The sequence below is a fragment of the Protopterus annectens genome, chromosome 4.part0 (assembly GCF_019279795.1).
Source record: "Protopterus annectens isolate FY-2018-M chromosome 4.part0, PAN1.0, whole genome shotgun sequence".
Lineage (NCBI taxonomy): Eukaryota > Metazoa > Chordata > Ceratodontiformes > Protopteridae > Protopterus > Protopterus annectens.
This window is the reverse complement of record NC_056733.1, coordinates 598,213,259-598,234,032: the sequence shown is the minus strand read 5'-3', so window position 1 is coordinate 598,234,032 and position 20,774 is coordinate 598,213,259. Positions and strand designations below refer to the sequence as shown.

At 40.2% G+C, this 20,774-nt stretch overlaps 1 protein-coding gene across 8 annotated transcripts in view; it reads right to left on the bottom strand.

Moving 5' to 3' along the window:
• Positions 1-20,774, bottom strand: part of NCOR2 (nuclear receptor corepressor 2) — a 3,277,114-nt gene that overhangs the window by 413,286 nt on the left and 2,843,054 nt on the right. For all 8 annotated transcript variants that reach the window (XM_044068530.1, XM_044068534.1, XM_044068533.1 and 5 more), the window contains 4 exons: positions 20,590-20,740; positions 9,863-10,012; positions 3,565-3,651; positions 696-979 (listed from right to left, as the gene is read on the bottom strand). In XM_044068530.1, the coding sequence (XP_043924465.1) occupies positions 696-979; positions 3,565-3,651; positions 9,863-10,012; positions 20,590-20,740 (672 nt within the window). The remainder of the gene's footprint in view (positions 1-695; positions 980-3,564; positions 3,652-9,862; positions 10,013-20,589; positions 20,741-20,774) is intronic.

The window sequence follows — 20,774 nt, the reverse complement described above, 5'->3', positions numbered from 1 at the left end:
CCCTCAACCAACCTAAATTATTTGCCACCTACACACAATCTGCAAAACCAAGTAATACTAACTACTTTTACTACACAGCAAGGACATAAGTAGCAGTTTTGTGCTCAATACAATACCTAGTTTACAGAACAAATTATTAAAAAAATGACTGGTAAATGGCAAAACAGATACAGCCAGAGGGCTACTTTAAAAGACTGAAAAACCAAAAGAATGAATCCCAAAAGAATGAAAATTAAAAATATTGAACAAATTTTTAATACAGGGGGCAAGCTCCCCTGCACCCCTCACGGAGGGGGCCCTGCAAACTATATATACCAACTCCAAGATCGCACAACACTGGAATTTTCAGTCTTTTGTTTTTTCAGTCTTCTGAAGTAGACCCATAGCCACAGCTACTACAAATACTGAAAAAAATTGAAAATGTATATTATGATTCCTTATGAATTTACATGATAATACATTATTTTTAAGAGGCATATACAATTTCTGCTCAAAAATGTTTTCAAAAAGCAGTCAGTTAGCTGAAAAGTAAATCCGTGGTATACTGCTTTCTTCAAAAAAAAAAAAAACAAACAGATTTTTACCCTGCATGCAGAAAATGCCATCATTAACTAAGAGAGGAAAGAAGCTTTCATACAATTTAATCATGTCAACTAATTAGCTGCATTTAACATACGTTAATCCACCCATTTTACCTGAGTTATGGACCCCTCCTTCATGGGTCGTGAATGCTGTTCCTGACTATGGCGTGACTCATTCTTTGGGATTTCGTGGATTGATGGGCCTCCTTCTTTCACAATGTTAACCAGGCCTTCATGAGCGGCTGCTGTTGCTGGTACCTTTATGGACTGCATTCCTTCATGAGATCGTGTTCTGAAGGGTTCCTGAAGGCCTCGAGGAGGTGTGTTCTCCTGTTTCATCTGTTTAACATCCCTCCTGAGGTACTCTTCGGAAGCTTCCACATACGAACGAGGTATTCCTAAGAGGAAGATCACCCCATTAAAACAAAGAGGAGTCCATGAATAAGACTAATTTTTTTATATGATTCCAAATCATGCCTTCTATAATATGCAGCATTAGTGCTATCTTACTCACAGTACTACTCACTATACTACTTTATTGCTGCATTTACATGTTACATTACTTTCTTGTTCTTTTCCTAGACTGTCATAGACCTAATGCTCAGGTTCCTTCAGCCATCCAGGAACAGAAGACCTGCAGTTTACCTTCACTCTTCAAGAATATATTATACAGCTGTCATATGGCACACGGAAAAGTATGCACACCTTTACTGTTCATAAATCCTTAGCGAGCATTGTAGATTAGTACATATTTTGTTTCCAAGAAGCTGTTCTTAACTCATTCCCACTAGTACAGCTATTTTGTCTGTGTACCTTTAACTCCCGGTGGGTATGGCTTGAGCCTTTTAGAAAAATGAAATGATCATCTTATAGTTCAAATATTCATATCTCTGGAACTTTAAGTTTTACTAGAAAACTGTAAATTACAAACTACTCCGGATAAATTAATGTTTGCATTAGTGGCATTCATTCAGTTTGATGCTTTGAACTGCATTTTCTAAGCTATAAAGGAGGCAGTGAATATTAATTTTGAGATGTTGTATAAACAAATTATGATATATCTCAGTAACCATTCAAGCAAGACACATATTGTCAGCAGGATTTTCTTCATAAAGCTGTGATCTTTCATATGAGATTATGCAGTTCTATCTGTTACCCGAATGTTGAAATACTTAGAGAAATATGACAATTATTACAATACAAATAAACAGTACATTTACAGTATTCAATATCTCTTTTGTTGCATTGGAAAGAGGTCAGATATCAGTAAAACTGTGTTTGCCACAATGTATGCTTTAAGATGAAATCTGACGCCTTGTATGTAGCATGGTTTTGGAATTAATGCAAATATGAACAGGCAATATTTGACACCTAGAGGTGTCAGTAGGAGGTAATTGCAGAAACACCTGGAGGCGCACTCAGCTGTAATAAGTTAAGACATTTACAACACCTTCTGAAATCCCTGCTTCCAGTGAAACGTAAGGTGACCGAAGCAGCTGGATCTTAAGTCTTATGTCAGCCTTCACTGATTCCACAACTTCATCACATTGTCCTGCACTACCCTTTGTACCCAAACTCATGGCACCACTAGAGTAAAATATGATGGAACTCACCTTACCCATAACCTGATGACCAGAACTTGTCCTCAGAGCAGTGTCCAGTAATAATAAGAATCAGTAGTACTACCAATACACGGACAGGCAGGCTTCCAGGTCTGCACACTGACAAATCCACTTCACTTCTCTACCAGTGCCAACTTATTCAAAGATAATTACTATATGGACAGTTTCAACTCTTGATCAACTGATGCTATACCTCCCCTCTCAGACTTACTGAAGGACAGAACACTTATGCACTGCTCTGTTATGTTGCTTCTCTGTGCATAGCATACTTGTGCCCCTTTTGAGAGAATGTATAACATCTCTGCTACAGGTGATCTGCAACCTCACAGGGATACCTACTCTACAATTTACCAGCTCAGCTAAAGCAAACACAAAGCCAATGCCAATTTCCTACTAATTTAAAGGAACAAGTACTCGAGATTTAATCCACTGCTCGACACAAAGCTTTTAGGGAGTAAAATACAGATTTTTTTTGGGGGGGGGGCAATGTAATGACCAGGCATGAGCTCTTCTACTTTTAAATAAGTACTTCTTTGAAATTACGCTGTTCATTACAATTCATGAACATTTTCTATTGTATTTAGGCTTTGTTCACTGGGTTAACAACACTAGGCTAGTGACCTCTTTTCTGGGAACACCCAAGGTGGTACTTACACACCATGGGGAAATTATGGCCAGAGCTTCAGGCAACTTTCCCTAATCTTTTTGATAGGTGCCGTGGGATCTTTTACATCTACCTGAGCTCCACCAACTCAAGTAGATGAGACCATGGTTTAACATCTCACCCAAAGGACAACACAGCCAGATGTGCAGCACTCCCTTACATTGCACTGCAATGTCAGTAATCCATCTACCTCATGGGGGAAGAGAACACAGAGCTTCATGCACCAAAGGGAAGTGTGCTACCTGTTATGTCACTGACACTGCTATAATTACCTGCATGCACAACAGTGGGCAAACTAAGTCAGAAAACATTTGTGTGATAAGGTACGTTTTTTGTTAACTGACATAAAAATGTTTACCCATACTCATTTCTGAACTACCTATGTTTGATGTCTGTTTTTTAATTACGTTTCATATATGAATACTAATAAATAAATAAATAAATGCAAAAAAATATATATATACTTACTTAGAATAAACTTTCAGAAGGCCGCTCTAAATTTTTAAATGAAACTAAAAAAGTCTGTTTTGGCACCTACGACATCAAAGGTGCCAGCAAATCATAAATGTAAAGACCAAGTTCTCACTTTAAAGTACATATTCAGAAAGCTAGTTTAAATTTTTAAAACAGGCATCTTTCTAAAAGTATCTATGACATGGCAGACAAAAGTTGTCTCTAAAGATCTGCATATATTTACCTTGTGTAATGGAGCCCCGAATGTGATGCTGTTCCTTTACATTTTGGGGACTATGTCTGTCCTGTGGGATAGTACGGCCCATTAAACCTGAAAAACAGCAAACATTTCATCTGTAACTACACAAAGACAGGTGTTCAACATATGATACCAACTGTATACTATATAAGTGAAGTATAAACCCCAAACTAGTTTCAAGGTTGTCATTCCAGGCTATACACTGTGTTACACAGCTGTCAGTACCCTGTATCCAAAAATCTGTTAACCTTATGCCTTCTCTCACCAAAACAAAAACTAAACCTAAGTACTTCATAATGGAACTTATGACCATTTATGGGATTACTTTCAATGGCAATGTTTGTTGTACGAAGGATGCCAGAAAAAAAAAAAAAAAAACTATATATATATATATATATATATATATATATATATATATATATATGGGTTACCCTTATATTACTGAGCGTTCAAATGTTTTAGAGAATGACATAGTTCAGACCATATCATTGAACATTTGAATGTTCGACAAAGTAAAGGTAAGACAATATGGTAGAAATAAAATAAAAAACAGTGTCTATAGCAAGCCTCTTGTACCCTCACACCCCCATTACCGAAATATACCAACTCCAAGATCGCACTAAATTGCGGGCACGGCAAATGACTGAATGGACATCTCCAGACAGCGTGGAATGGGAATATTTTCCATTACCGCAATGTAGTGTAACCTCGGAGTTGGTATATTTAAGTAGGGGGGTGTGGGGGTGCAGGGGGGCTTGCCTCCCCTGCTATACACCTTTTGTTTTGCTTATTTTTTTTTGTTACATTTACAATGTCAAACATTTGAATGTTCAATGATATGGTTTCGGCCATATGACTGTCGAATATTTAAACGTTCGATAATGTAAAGGTAACCCATATATATATATATATATATATATATATATATATATATATATACATATATACAAATATATATCTGTCTATATATATTACAATACATACATACCATCATTGGTCAAAAGGTATTTTTTGTCAACTGGGAAAAAGTTATGTCTGAATGAAAAATCAGCTAATTGTGCATACCTCCTTTTTTCTGCACAAATGCAGCACAGTGGGGATCAGGGAACTGACCCTTTCCCCACTGTAGTACAATATCAGAGTTGATATATATATATATATATATATATATATATACATACATAATTTCCAAGGGTGTGTTTAATGAAAGTTTTTTTTTCCTGATAATTTGTGTTTTGACCATTTGTGCTTCATCTCTTGAGGTTCAATTTTTTGATGTTTCAGTTGGTGACAATACATGTGTGTACATAGAGAGAGAGGTCAAACACTTTTTAAAACCTTGAACTTTCTCTGCCATACTAGAAAAAACACTATAATAAACACACACAGATAAAGAAAAAAAAACTATACTATTAGTAGAAAATATTAAAAGAAATATTAACAGAAACCATACAACCAGTACCGTAAGAGTACTGGCTCTTATCAAGAAAAACACTGCTCTGCTTAATACATGTTAAGATGGATAGAAATTGGAAGTCAACTATTAACTGCTCTAAAAAAAATTATCAAGCACACACAAATAAGTTTGCTAGACTATTTAGAGAAGAAATTAAACAAGTATATTATTATTAATTTTTTACACTAAGTATGTACTAACAAATCAACTACCTATATAATATTGAGTATAAACTATTGATAGGAGAGAAGAAACACAGTCTGAAAAATATGAAAATTTTAATGTTCTAAAAAGCCCTTGGATATATGTCTGGATGCTTCAGGTGGCAAACGAGATCTGAGGTACTAAGGTGGAGTTTAAGGAATTATGGGTATGTGAAGAGTCACAGCCCTGCATCTGTAAGCTTCAAAAAAGGTACAGAGGTCAGATCCAGTCAGATCCTACAACCTAAAGGTTGAACCAGACAAAAATGCACTCCATTGGACCTGGAGTAAGACAGACTATCCTCCTCATCAGCATGGTGGATGAGTAGTTAAGGTGTCTGCCTCACACATTGATGACTCGGTCCTAATCGCTGCTTGCTGTCTACCTGAATCAACAGAATCGCTGATGTCACCATCATCAAGGTTGTTTGGACTGTCGGCATCAGCAAAGACACACCAGAGGAGCTTGGATCCATGGAATCTGGATCCAAAGGGTGGATCTGTACTAGAAATAACAGAGGGTGGGTTTCCAACCCATGCCTGAGATGCTCAAAGTGGACAGCACCAGGAGAACCCCGTGAAGAGTCTGCATTCTCAAGAACTTCCTCATCATTCTATTAACATCCATCTTTGTAAGGCTTCTGGATGACTAGGCAGACCTCGAGGATGATGCCACAGAATATCGCCTGAAGTAAATCTTCCCTTAAAGGATCGATGAGTGAAGTCTTGGGCTTATTTTTTCAGAGATAAGGCAGAGCTGTGGAGCGGAGGATCGGACCCAAGGAAGTGGTGGAGCCAACTTCCGAAATGTCTTAGGATCTGGATCCAAAGAATCTGTTCAATCTGGGGGACCTTTTCTTTGCTCTCCCACATAACTTTTCCTGTACTCTTTCTTTAGTTTTTTTCCTTTTCTTTAGATTTAGGCTTGTCTGGTTTCTTGCTTGGAAAAGCTGATGAAGCAGGAGTAAGAAGACCATGTTTGGGGGGGGGGGCCTTTTAAGAAGATTGGCTTCTCTTTTCTAGTCTGAATGGCTCTGGTGCCAAGCACGAGCCTCGTTCAACATCTATGTGGATAGCACCCAAAACAATACACACACAAGGAGTGTGGGTTCTGTGGAGGAATTTTGTGCCCACAGGCCAAGCACTTTTTAAAAACCTTGAACTTTCTTTGCCATACTAGACAAAGCACACTATACTAAATACATGTAGATATAGAAAACAAACTATACAGTCAGTAGAAAACAAATTTTAATAAAAAACACATGACCAGAACTGTAAGAGTATGGATTCCTATCAAGAAAAACACCGCTCGCTCTACTTAATACATGTTAAGACAGACAGAAACTGAAAGTCAACTATTTACTATTAACTGCTCTAAAAACTCTAGGATGCACACACAAATAAGTTTGCTAGACTACTATTACTGAGTAGTTAAGGTGTCTGCCTCACATGTTGAAGCCTCAGTCCTAACCTCTGCTTGCTATCCATCTGCAGTGTATATTTTGTCCCCATGTCAGCAATGTTTTTTGCAAATATTATGGTTCCTTTCCATCTTTGCAAAATATGAACATTGCCAGACTAAAGTATCCATATACATTACACTTACCGTTGGTGCTGTGTTGTGGATGAAATCCTACATGTATTAGTCTCTTTGTCATGGTAACAAGGTTAAATTAAAAAAGATCATTAGTCTTCTCTTACTCCTATGAAATAAGTTTAGAAAACAGTCTTGAATCTCATCCTTGGAGGGTATTACAGCACTATAAACATCTGTGAAAGACAACATGGAAGGCAACATTAGGAAACTTTGCCCTGGATGGTACTTTTATCTCTGTCATCTGGAAAATGTGTGAGAAAGGACTTAAACACTCACAAAAAAGAATGAGTGTGCAGGCAGCAGTGAAGACCAGGAAATATACAGTATTCTTCAGTACGAGCAGAAAAAGCAGACACCCAAGCACTGGAAGTATCACATAAACAGAAAGGAGAGGCAGAGGCCCTATTCTTTTTCATTTATTTATTTTTGTTAACCAGAAAGGTCTGACTGGGTAGAGACCATTTTAAGTGGAGGACCAGGTAGAAAAGCTCCAGCAACACGACATTTACAATTTTCATAAAAGTGATTAGTACAACAATTTTTATATTAGCAGATAAGTAAACATTAAACATGTACATGAGTGTTGCAAAAATAACAAACTATCTACAATTACATGATGCACAAGTGAAGAGCAAATGAATGGAAAATACAGCAGTGAGTGATGGTCGGTTACACATAACCTCTTACACAGCAAGTCTATTCAGTTATAGTACATGAGGTTGGATTAGATTATGTCAAGAGTGTTTTAAATTGAACACAAGATCTTTACACTTCTGGGAGAGGAAAAGATGAACACCCATTTCATAACACAAGTGATGTAGTGTTAAAGGGAGGGAATGTTAGAGGAGAGTTTTTAAAGCAAACAGATAAGAAGAGTTATGCCAGACAGGTAGACAGGGCAGAGTATAGGTGAAAGTTTAGGACTGCAGAGTGGTTACATTTCCTATGTGGGTGCAACTGAGTTGACTAACCTGGTGAGAAACATTAACAGATCCACCTTCTTCTGGACTTGTTGACTGCGATAAAGTGAACAATACTGAAAATCCCTCCCCCTCATCCCCAAAACAGGACACCAGTCACTCAAACTGAAACAATGAACCTGTCTCCAAGAAGATGATGTCTACATACCAAGCCTCCACCACACCACTGTAAGATGCCTCAACATCAGTGAAGTACGACTAGCCCTGTGGGATTCAGGGCATCTAGATGACCACAGAGGGAACCTTGCCTGAAACAGTACTAGAGGGTCAGCCCTGGAGTTTTCACACAGCACCCATCCTCCTGCTACTGGTTTTACCTTCTTATAAAACCACCCTGTTATTTTAAACCAGATACAGTAACATGTATGAGGTCTGCACCTGTGAAGCCTGGTCTAAAATGGTTAAATATGTTTCATACTGGAAAACCCTTTGACTTCCTGCCAATCTAGTGAGAGTTACAGCAGATTCTACAGGTCAAGGCACGAGTGATAACATCTAATGTAGGCCTTATTTCCGTATTAATTACTCATCTTCCTTGTCATAAGCTCTCAAAGAACTGTGCTTCATAACAGCCTGCAGCAAAAATGTTACAATAATTGAATAATTAAAAAAAAAAAAAATAATTACTCCAACCAGTGGATTGGATTACAAATAAAGTAAAAAAAAAAAAAAAAAAAACAACAAAAAAACCCCAAAAATCATTAGCGGCTAAAGAGAAGGAGGAGTAGTTAATATCGGATGCAAAGGTCGCAACAAGAAAGCACCGGATACCTTTACTTTGGAGGGGTAGTGAAGGCTGATATTAATGATACAGGCAAGGCAACATTACCAGTGTCCTAGCTGGAAAGCCATGATGTTCTGAAATCACAATTTACTGGGTAATTTCAACCATTTCACAGGCTGAAACACCAGCAAAAGGAAGGGGGAACAGATTTAACATTCTAAGCCTTTGAGACCATTTTGTCAATGCTAAACATCTGGTGAGAGCATCTATACATGAATCCAGTAATACATGTGTATGCACTTCTCCTAAACTTTACAGGTCAAACATCCCATTAGAACTATAGCTAAAAATAGACAAGCAAAAGGCTAAGAATTATACACACTAAAAACTTTCCATGCAGGTTTCCCTTGTATTCTTTTCTAACAATAAATCTGAAACATATTAAAAAAAAATAGTCCAGGCTTTAGTGATGTAGTGAGCAGAGTACTAGTGAAGGCTCAAATGTCTGACAGAGCAGTTAAGGGAGAACATAAGTAGGTATCCTGGGCGAGGAGGGTAGGGTGGAGCTGGCAGTAATACAGTTTAACAGCAAGCATTAGGCTGACCATGCCAATATCTGATGTTGTGCAAATATTTGCACTCACAAGGAGAGGGCATTCTGGGCCTCTGTGGTGAAAGCTTAATGCACATCTCCCTGTCCAAGGCAAGGGTTAAGCCATTACAAAATGGTCACATTGCCAGGATGTCAGAGACAGCACAAAGTCAAAATGATGGCTCCCACCAGGACAAGTTATCGCCCTGATCCCGGGTGATATTCCCAAGGAAAGTAATGAAGGGGCTGTGTCCATATGAGGTAGCTTTGATGATGGACAAGCTCAAAAACAATATAGCACACAAGAAAAAAACTAGTTCAGTAATCTAATCTCAATCACATTGTAAGGTCAAATGTCCTCTACAAGAGGAAATGGTGTTCTGTGTACCTGGATTGTGTGCTATCCTTTCTTAAACTTATACAAAAGACCCAATGTTTAGTGGACAGTATAACGAACGTGCAGTGTGCATGAGGAGGCAGCTGACTGCTCACTGATTTGTTTAATTATTTAAAAATTTTCTATCACATCCTCGAAGGCTTTAATCCTCTTGAAAGTACAAATCCCATTTCTGCAACTGCTGAAAATTATGCCAGCTATACGTTACTTTTCAGAGCACACTAGTTTTCCGTAGACAAATTAAGGCAGCACTTCAGCTAGTAAGAATTATTCATAATTTAAAAAACTGAAAATCAAAATAAAATGTAAATCTGTTTGGAACAAAGGTGTATACCTTCATAATTGCCAGACAGCTGGTCTCGTACTGGTAACCCACGGGTAATGCCTCCTTCCATCATATCGTAGGTACGCTTCATGCCACTGGACTCATGTGGTGGTGCAGAGGTCCTGCTTTCTTCTCTGGAATTCTGGGCATTACTTGTACCTGTGAAAGCAAATTAGGAGTCTGTACTGCAAACTAGAACACAGTAGCCCTAAATACATCTACAGCAACTTCAAGTGTATAGGAGTGCTTAACCTAGGCTTTACTTTAGAAGTAATAAACATGAGTAAAAGATAAAAAACAACATTGATATGAATGACAAAAGTAAAACACATAGCCAAACAGCAGGGCAAGCAGAGAGGCTACTGCCCAAAGATTATTACCCATACTCGGTAACAGAAACAAGTCAAAAGGGGCTGCTCAATACCGCTGAACATCAGTGACAGCCTCAGCCAATATGGTAGTAGGCCTCGGCCCAAAGGTGTGGCCCATGACAAAAGAACAAGTCCCATAACTTTCTAACCAAGCTCTTGGAACCAACAAGCAACAATATCATGCAAAAGATACATTTATGCTCTTAATATGCAAGAATGCAAGAACTACTCACTTACTTCTACATGTAGTGCACTGCACATGCTATTACTAGAATGGGTGTTGTACTGCATACGTATGTCTGGGTACTCACAATGTGCATCAGTGACTGAGGCATTTCTAAGCAGGACTTAGTGTGCGTGTGAGTGTGAGTGTGTGTGAGTGTGAGAGTGTGTGTGTGTGTGAGTGTGTGTACATACACATATGGATTTATGTATACAGGGTATTTCAATAAGTGATTCGGTAAAATACAATAAATTCTGGTAACTGTAAATGTTATGGAAAATGTTTACCAAGGAGATCACATAGAAGCTGTTTAATGTTTTCTGGTCAACTGATTATTACTCAAGGGTCTTTCTTGTCCCAGAGTAAAAGGATTAAAAAGTAAACCTACCTAGCCAACCCAAACAAATTCCTTACATTAAAAAAAGAAGGTGGTACTTCAGACCAATCAGCTCCTCATCTCAGGGTGCCTTGCAAGGTTACATTAGCTCTAAAGAAGACTTGATGGCACATTCCAGTCTTCAGAATGCAAATGAGGTAGCTCAGACTTTGTATAAGTGGGAAACCTGCATTTTTACTTTATTTTGTCTACTAACACTTGCCATACTTCTTATTACATATTGGACTTTGCTCTCTAAGTGCACAGAACGTTTTGCCTTGCAAACATCAGTCTCTCTTCTTTCATCTTCCTTTACCAGTCTCATACCTTTAAAAAATGGTTCATATATTGGAATAACAAAAAAATTAAAGTGCAAAAACAACAGCAACATAAAAAAGTTCAGTCAGACAAGACTTTATCACGCAATACTTTTTCAGACCATTAAAAGCAGTAGAAAAACACAGAGCTTAAATAATGTTATGGTGCATGTAAAACACATCAGCCAAAGATAACGGACCACTAAGATCAAATTACCTGTGTAAAAACTAAGGATCATTTGATTTTTCTATGCTCCACTCAGGAGTTAAGGACTGTTCACTTAATCCACAAGTCCCATAGGTGGCCATTAGAATTTGTGTTTTATATTCGATTGGATACCTTTGGGGCCTTACGGATTAAATGAAAGTTTTTTTTCTTTAAAGCCTACATTAAAAATAAGGACCAAGTAAGTCTATTCTTTACTGGCCAATTTGACTGTTTTGATTTAATGATACTTTGGCAGATGTACTTTAATACACCTTTAAGTGCATTTAAACTGATTTTTACATTGCTTTTAATGGCCCAAAGAAGTCTTACATAAATAAAAGCTTTACCAGTTAACAAACTCTTATGTTGTTGTTATTTTGAATTTGCTGTTTGTGACTGGATTTTCTCCCAACTTTTTCAGTCAGAGTGATCCCCCCTCATTTAACTGTCACTAACTTAACCTTGTACCCTCATATCATGTCTCCCTGTCTCTTCTAGTCTCCAGTGCAGAGGAGTAAGATAGGACAAGGGGGCAAGCTGCCTGGGGGGGGGGGGGTGAAAGTGGTTTGAAAGCAGTACTGATTTACCTGTTCTGGAATGCTAGACTACTGACAGAAGTCCTGATGCATCTTCTGTAACACTTTATATGTTTTAGGAGCTGTTGTTTTCTGAGGATTGGTTCCTCAATCTAAGCAGCCTCCACATGGTGTGGGGCTTACTCATGCTCGAGGAAAGTACAGTTGTGTACACTTACCATAAATGTAGATGTTCGAGTGTATTCACTGCTGCAGTCATTACATTTGGGTTATCTGCTTGCAGGTAGCCCTAGGTCGGCCTGCTTAACAAAGTCTTGGGTCCTGCATCAGTTGCTGTCCCTTCTTCCATGACGTCAGGTCATCAGGGGTATAAAACATGTAGCCGATGCCATTACATCAATTTTTCTTGCCCCAGGTGTCAGGTGCCCCCCTAATGGGGAGCAATTAAATATAAAAGTACAATGATATACCTCCAACAAAAAAGCAAATACACCAAAAAGGCTTTTAAGCATAGTAAAGGAAAGCAGAGGTATAGCCAAAAGAAGTTAACGGGCTGGAGGTAGGGTAACCAGGACTGCAACAGTGAATACACTCGAACATCTACATTTATGGTAAGTATACACAACCGTACTATGTTCTTCGTGTTTCACTGTTGCAGTCATTACATTTGGGTAGATTCCTAAAGCTATGATTGGGAGGAGGAATTTAGATAGCATTAGGACCAGCTATAAGGCCCTGCAAGACTGCAGTGGCAAAGCCAGCTTTGGATTTAGATAAAACAGGCAAATGATAATGCTTGGTGAAAGTATGCACAGAACTACAGGTAGCAGCTTCTAGGATGTCCCTGGTAGGGACGCCTCTGAGAAAGGCTGTAGAGGTAGATGCAGCCCTGGTGGACTGAGGTCTGATCCCCTGGGGGATAGGTTTTCCATGGAGGTTATAGCAGAAATGAATGCAATGGCCTATCCATTTAGAAATGATTTGCTTTGAAATAGCCTTCCCCTCTGCCACTGCAGCAAATGCCACCAGCAGTTGTTCAGATTTCCTTTGAGGTTTAGTCCTGTCCAAGTTGAATCTAAGTTGTCTGTGCATATCTAATGAATGCAGTATCCGTTCCCCCTTTGTTATGTGGATTGGGAAAGAAGGTTGGCAAATGAATAGACTGATTAAGAGCCACACTGGATACCACCTTGGGCATGAAGGATGGATTGGTTCTGAGGAACACCATGTCTGCATGAAAGATGATGAAAGGCTCCACTGCCTAAGGGCCTGTAATTCAGATACCCTACTAGTTGGAAAGCTGTTTTCCAAGAAAGACATTTTAAGTCTGCAGTAGCAGCTGGCTCAAAAGCAGGTAGAGTGAGTTTCTCCAAAACAAAGTTAAGGTCCCAGGCTGGGGTTGGAGCTCTCCTGGGTTGTCCCAAATTTTTGGCCCCTCTGAGGAACTGCTTGAGCAGTGAATGAGAGAAGATGTGAGGTTCTATGCTATAATGAGCTGAAATGACTGAGGAGTGGATTTTAATGGAGGAAAAAGACAGGACCCTGTGAAGCATCTCAGTTAAGTATTGTAAAATCTGAGGTAAATTGGGTGCTCCTGTGCTCATCCCTTGAGATTGGTTCCAGGCACAGAAACTTTTCCATTTTTCAGCATAAGATTTTCTAGTACTAGGCCTCCTTGCCTCTAAAATGATATCCATCACAGGTCTGCGGAGGGATGGTAGAGGAGAGAATATGTAATTAGCCAGGCTGCAAGGTTCAGTGTTAGAAGCTGAGGGTGCAGAATCTGGTTCTCCTGCTGAGACAACAGGGAAGGAGTCTGAGGCAAGTGCCATGGGGATAACCGTGACACACTGTGCAGGTGGGGCTACCAGTGCTGGCGTGGCCAGTCTGGAGCAATCAAAATCATCCTTGGTTTGTCCTGTTTCATTTTTAGTAGTACTTTGGAAAGCAGAGGCAGGGGGGGAAGGCATAGACTGATAGGTTTTTCCAGCTGAAGGACAGAGCATCCACTTTCCCAAGTTGCTTGTGAGAAGTCCTTGTGCAAAATTTGTTCAATTGCTAGTTCTGGGGAGAGGCAAACAGGTCTATATTTGGGCTCCCTCATTTGCTTGTCAACATGTTGAAAATCCTTGGTTCCAGTTTCCACTCGTGTGGGTCCATGAGGTTTCTACTTACTCCGTCTGTCAGTGCATTTAATTTTCCTGGCAGGAATTGAGCTTGTAGGTGCACTTGGTAGCTCAAGGCTGTGTTCCACAATGCCATGGCTAGTCTGCAGAGGGGGTAAGAATGTGTACCCCCTGCTTGTTTATGTACCACATAACAGTGGTGTTGTCCATCTTTACCATAAGTTGTCCTGGAAGAATGTGGTCCTTGAAGGCTGTCAGAGCATTCTGTACAGCTAACATTTCTTTTTGATTGATATGCAGGTGCATTTGACTTGGGTTCCATTTGCCCTGAAGGCACTTCACTGCCAGGTTAGCCCCCCCCCCCCCCCATGCATAGTCTGATGCGTCTGTTGTTAGGGTTTGGGCGGCAGGGGGTGGTGTGAAAGGTAGTCCCTTGTTTTGGTGGCAGGCCTCTGCCCTTCCAAAGGAATTCTAGATATAGGCAAGGTATGATAGGAATCATTGCTTCTAGATCCTGAGAATGTTGACACCATAGGCTTTTTAGATACCACTGTAGTTTCCTCATATGCAGTCTTGCATATGGAATTAGAAGAAAGAAGGAGGCCATGAACCCCAAGGATTGCAGTATTTGTCTTGCAGATAGCAGGGTTTTGTGGCCACTTGTTTGAAGTAGGTTGTCAAATGAATTTGTTTCTTTGGCGTAGCTTGCTCCCAGGAATATAATTTGTTGACAGGGTACCATGTGTGATTTCTTTTCGTTTATGGTGTACCCTAGACAAGTTAGAACCCTTTGCACAAAGGTCAGATGATTCAAAAGTATGTCCTGCCTTTCTGCCTGAATTAGACAATCGTCCAGGTACGGGTATATTTTAATATTTCTTTGCCTGCAAAATGCAATAACTGGAGCCAGGCACTTTGTGAAGACCCTGGGCGCAGTAGATAAGCCAAAGGTCAGTGCAGAGAACTGGTAATGCATATAGCCTGCTTTGAAGCGGAGGTATCTTCTGCAAGATTCCCTGATTGGGATATGCAGGTAAGCCTCTTTTAAGTCTAGAGTTACCAACCAGGTATCTTTGCCTAGCATAGGAAGTAACTGTTGGAAGAGTCAGCATCTTGAATTTTGGAATGTCCAGAAATGCGTTTAGAGTAGATAAGTCCAGAACTGGATGCCATAATTTGTATTTTCTGGGTACCAGGAAAAGTCTTGAATAGAAACCTTGTCCCTTTTCCTCTTCTGGGACTGGTTGAATAGCTCCCATGTTCATGAGAGACAGTACTTGTTTCTGGGCCTCAGTCCACTGATTTCGGGGCAGGTCTGGCCATCCATTTGTGAATGGCAACGTGTGGAAATGAAATCTGTATCCCTGGGATACTATATTTAAAATCCACTTGTCCTGGGTTATAAGCTGCCAGTTTCTTGCATGAAGTACCAGTTTTCTCCCCGAAGGGGCGGCTAAAAGGTAAATGCTTGGTAAGTGTAGAGGGAAGTCATTGAGACTGCTTACCATAGGGAGGTGCCTTGTTGTTTCCAGATTTGGAGGAGGAGGCACCCCATTGTTTTATTGTAAAACTCCCTTGTGACTGAAACCTGGAGCCTTTGGAATGTCTGGGTTTGACTTGAATGGCTCTCAAAGGAACTGGAAAGGACCAGTTCTTAGTAGGCCAGTGCCTACTAAATCTTGGAAGTTGCACTTGTAAGAAATCTTTCACAGTTTGCATAGATTTAGCTTCATCTTCAATCTTTTTTAAAACTTCTTCGGCCTTATTACCAAAGAGACAGTCCTGTTGTAAAGGAGCATCCAACAATTTTGCTTTAACATGATCAGGCAAAGTTTGCTCTTTGAGCCAAGCATGCCTTCTTAGCACAGACCCAGTTACAGCAGCCCTCCAAGAGGCCTCCAAAGAATCAAAACCACATTGCAAAGTATGTTTTCCAACTTGTTCAGCTGAATGCAATTAATCCTGTAAATCTTTATTTTCCACACAGTCAAAAATTAAAATAATTTTCTGTTTAAGCAGTCCCATGATATGCTGCTGATATTTAAGCATATGAAATTGGCAGTTTAAAGCTCTGATTGCCAAGGTTGCAGAAGTGTAAACCTTCTTACCCCATCTATCCAGCGCCCTGGAATCTCTATCAGAAGGGGTAGGATTTTTAGCAGTAGAGGCCTTAATGCCCTTGGGACCCTGAGTTTCAATAGGATTTTTGAAAAGGAATTTGTGGGAGTCAGGAACCCTGTAGTATCTGTCTGGCTTACAAGGAGCTGGAGGCAGAGAATTGGGATCCGTACTAGATTCTGAAAAAACATCACCAATGTCTAGAACAGGAGGTATAGCCAAAGGCCTATGCTGAGGAAGAAGAAGAAAATCCCTAAGTCTCTTTTTAAATTCAGAAATCCTGACTTTCCCAGTGGAAATGTTCCCGTAAGGTATGTAGTTTCCCCAAAAGAAAAATCCTCAGGGGGAGAAGCAGAAGGAATGGAATCTTCTGCATCAGAGTTCTCATAAGTAGGTATAGACAAATCCTGTTCATTAGAAGAGTCAGAAAAAATAGAATCCTGTTCAGAAGATTCATAATCAATGTCTTGCCTAGGCCTCTTAGAAGGGGGGGGGGGGGGTTGGCTACCCCTGATCAGAGTAATTAAATCTTCAGCCATTTTGATCATTTGTTTTTTAGGCATAGGGACCTGAACATGTGGCACAGGCATTGGTTTTCTAGACATAGATTTAGATTTTGGCCTGAGTTTTGAAGATGGCATCGGTCTAATATACAAATCTGTAGGCCTGAAAACACCCTCAGAAGCCGGTGCCTGCACAGCGGCTCTGGATCTATCTAAGGTAGAGACATCCGCGGGTTCCATAATTGAAGCATCTCGTGGCTTACCGGACACTGAATGGGTCTCAGTAGAGGCCTGCGAATCAGAAGTAGCGGATAAGCGCCTCACTGAGTACCGGCGAACTGGCGACTGGCGTAGGAGAAGCGTTGCATCAGTTTTGGACCTCGACGGCTTGTCTCTGTCTTTTTCTTTGTGTTTTTTAGGTATTCCGGTAGTCGGATTGCTAGCTGACGACATTTCTGGATAATTAAAGCGTGAACTAAATATTTAGAAGCAAAAATATATAGACGTTTAATAGTGCGTTGATTAAATTTAGCACAAAACCAACAGCAAGGTACATTGTGGTCAGGGCCTTAGCAAGGAATGCAGTACAAATGAAAATCCTTATGGAGGTATTACAAATGAAAATCCTTATGGAGGTATTTGCGTCCCACAAGTAATGCAATTATTAACTTTTACTGACATCGGAAAGGAGCAAGAAAAAGTTTCCCCAACGGGGTACTTAGCTTTTTAGTTGAAGACTTCGGTTCTGAAACTTGAAAATGAAAATTTCAGGAGTCAGCCGACCGGCACTTGCGAACTGCTTCTGCTTCAGGCACCGTGCGGCAAGAAAGACTGATGTAATGGCGTCAGCTGCATGTTTTATACCCTTGACGACCTGACGTCATGGAAGAAGGGATAGCAACCTGACGCAGGACCCAAGACTTTGTTAATCAGGCCAACTGAGGGCAATCTGCCAGCAGATTACCCAAATGTAATGACTGCAACAGTGAAACATGAAGAACATCCCATTTGTCCTGGGTAATGAGTTCCCAGTTCTTTGCATGAAGAGCAATCTTTCCCCCTAAAGGGGCAGTCAGTTGATAAGTGCTTGGAAATTTTAAACAGAAGTCACTGAGACAGTTTACCATAGGGGGGAGTCTTATTACTCCTAGATTTGGAAGTGGAGGCCCCCCACTGCTTAGTCCTGTGTGTCCCCCTGGGACTGAAACCTGGGGCTTTTGCTGTGTCTGGATTTGGCTTTAAATGACCTGCTGGGGCTGGAAAGGACCAATTCTTAGAGGGCCAGTGCCTAATAAATCTAGGAGGCTGAACTTGTAAGAAATCTTTAACAGTTTGCACAGATTTAGCTTTATCTTCCATCTTTTTAAGAACTTCCTCAGCCTTGTTGCCAAACAGGCGGTCCTGATTTAAGGGAGCACCCAACAATTTATCTTTAACATGATCAGACAAGGATTGCTCCTTTAGCCAAGCATGCCTTCTGAGCACAGACCCAGTAACAGCAGCCCTGCAAGAGGCCTCTAATGAATCAAAACCACATTGCAAAGTATGTTTTCCAACTTGTTCAGCAGAATTAATTAAATCCTGTAATTCTTTATTTTCCACACAGTCAGGAATCATCATCATTTTCTGTTTAAGCAATCCAATAACATGTTGCTGATACTTTAACATATGAAACTGGCAGTTTAAAGCCCTAATGGCCACGGTTGCAGAAGTGTAAACCTTCTTACCCCATCTATCCAGCGCATCAGAAGGGGTAGGATTTTTAGCAGTAGAAGCCTTAATGCCCTTGGGCCCCTGTGAAATAGTCTCTGGATCCGCAATAGGATTTTTAAAAAGGAACTTGCATGACTCAGGGACCCTGTAGTATCTGTCAGGTTTTCTGGGAGCAGGAAGCAAGGAATCAGGGGCCAAACTAGATTCTGAAAAAGCATCATCAACAATGTCTAGTACAGGAGAAATAGCTAAAGGCCTATGCTGAGGTAGGAGTAAGAAATCCCTAAGCCTCTTTTTTGAATCCGAAAAATCCTGGCTTTCCTAATGGAAATGCTCACTTAGAGTATGCAAGATTTCCCCAAAAGAAAAATCCTCTGGGGGGGAAGCAGAGGGAATGGATTCCTCTGAATCAGAATCCTCATAAGTAGATAAGGGCAAATCCAGATCATCAGAAGAATCAGAAAAAAACAGAGTCCTGGTCAGAAGATTCATAAACAACTTCAGTCCTAGGCCTCTAAGAAAGGTAGGGATGTTGGCTACCCCTGATTAGAGTTATTAAATCTTCAGCCATTCTTATCATTTGTTGTTTAGGCATAGAGACCTGAGCCTGTGGCCTGGGTGTCGTTTATTTAGGCATGGTTCAAGATTTAAGCCTAAGTGAAGAAGGAGGCATCGGTTTAATATGCAATTCCATAGGCCTGAATACACCCTCAGAAGCCGGTGCCTGCACAGCGGCTCCGGACCAATCCAAGGTAGAGACATCCACGGGTTCCATAGTTGAAGCATCTCGCGGTATACCGGACTCTGAATGCGTCTCAGTAGAGGCCTGCAAATCAGAAGTAGCGGGTATCAGGGATTGCGAAAGCACCTCACTGAGTACCAGTGAACTGGTGACTGGCTTAGGAGAAGCGTCGTCGGCAGTTTTGGACTCATCGGCCTGTCTTTATCTTTGCATTTTTTTCAGAATCCCGGTAGTCAGATGGCTAACCGACGAAATTTCTGGATAATTAAACCGAGAACCAAAATATTTAGAGGTGAAAATATACCGAAGACGGATAGTGCGCTGATTAAATAAAGCACAAAACCGACAGCAAGGTACGTCGTGGTCAGGGCCTAGGCAAGGAATACAGTACGAATTAAAATCTTTATGAGGTATTTGCTTTCCACAAGTAATGCAATTATTAACTTTTACTGACATCAGTAAGGAGCAAGAAAAAGTTTCACCAACAGGGTACTTTGCTTTAGTTGAAGACTTCGGTTCAGAAACTCGAAAACGAAAATTTCAGGAGTCGGCCGACCGGCACTTGCGAACTGCTTCTGCTTCGGGCACCGCATGGCAAGAAAGACTGATGTAATGGCATCGGCTGCATGTTTTATACCCCTGACGACCTGACATCATGGAAGAAGGGACAGCAACTGACACAGAACCCAAGACTTTGTTAATCAGGCCGACTGAGGGCTACCTGCAAGCAGATAACCCAAATGTAATGACTGCAACAGTGAAACATGAAGAACATCCACCTTTCCAAGAATCATGATCAACATTCAGGAAAAAAGTGGGGCTGCCCACCAGGGTGATTTACATTACCTACACAAGTATACAGTGAAGGCAAAGTGGAATTAGTCATCTATTATTATAATTAATGATAATAATAATAAAAATGATAATAATAATTATTTTTATTACTATTGCTGAAATTATGTGACACAAATGTAGTCTTTATAACAACCACCCTTAACTGGAAAGTTACATCACTGATTGTCAAGAAGCTTATTATACACAAACTTAATATCAGAATTTGTAAACAAAATGGCTTAACCCTGTTCCTTGATGCACAGACTTCGTTTGCTGCAATACAAAGGGCAATAGAAAAGAGCACTAACTGCAATCCAGATTAAACAAATATACCAGAACCACTGCAAACACAATAGAAAATAGACTAGTAAAACAAAGTGTACTGTGTAGAGACAAATGTGGGAACACAAACAGCAGCATGATCCTAATTACTGATGAAATACAATGTAACATATTCAAATTAGCTGGCTGGGACAAGAGGTTAGCATTTATTTATTCTCAGCCTTGGCAAAGAGGAAGGTTATTTAACCTGACACAGCTGTTGGTAAAGGATTACTTGCAACAGCTATCTACAGAAGCTCATATGCACATTATCACACATCAAAAACTGTTACAACAATATACTGAGCTAGAGCGGATAAAAGGTTCCACCAGGTTATGTAAACCTACCATCATATGACAGAATATGGCCATTCTTCCCCTCATATATGACATGCCCTTTTGGCAGTGGTTCTTCTCTTCCCTTATCTGTCCTGTTAGGGCTGTCTTCACGCACTATCCTGGTAATTGTTCCTTTGTACAGAACATCTGCTGGGGTTCCCTGTCAATAAAACATAATAAGAAATAACTGAGGA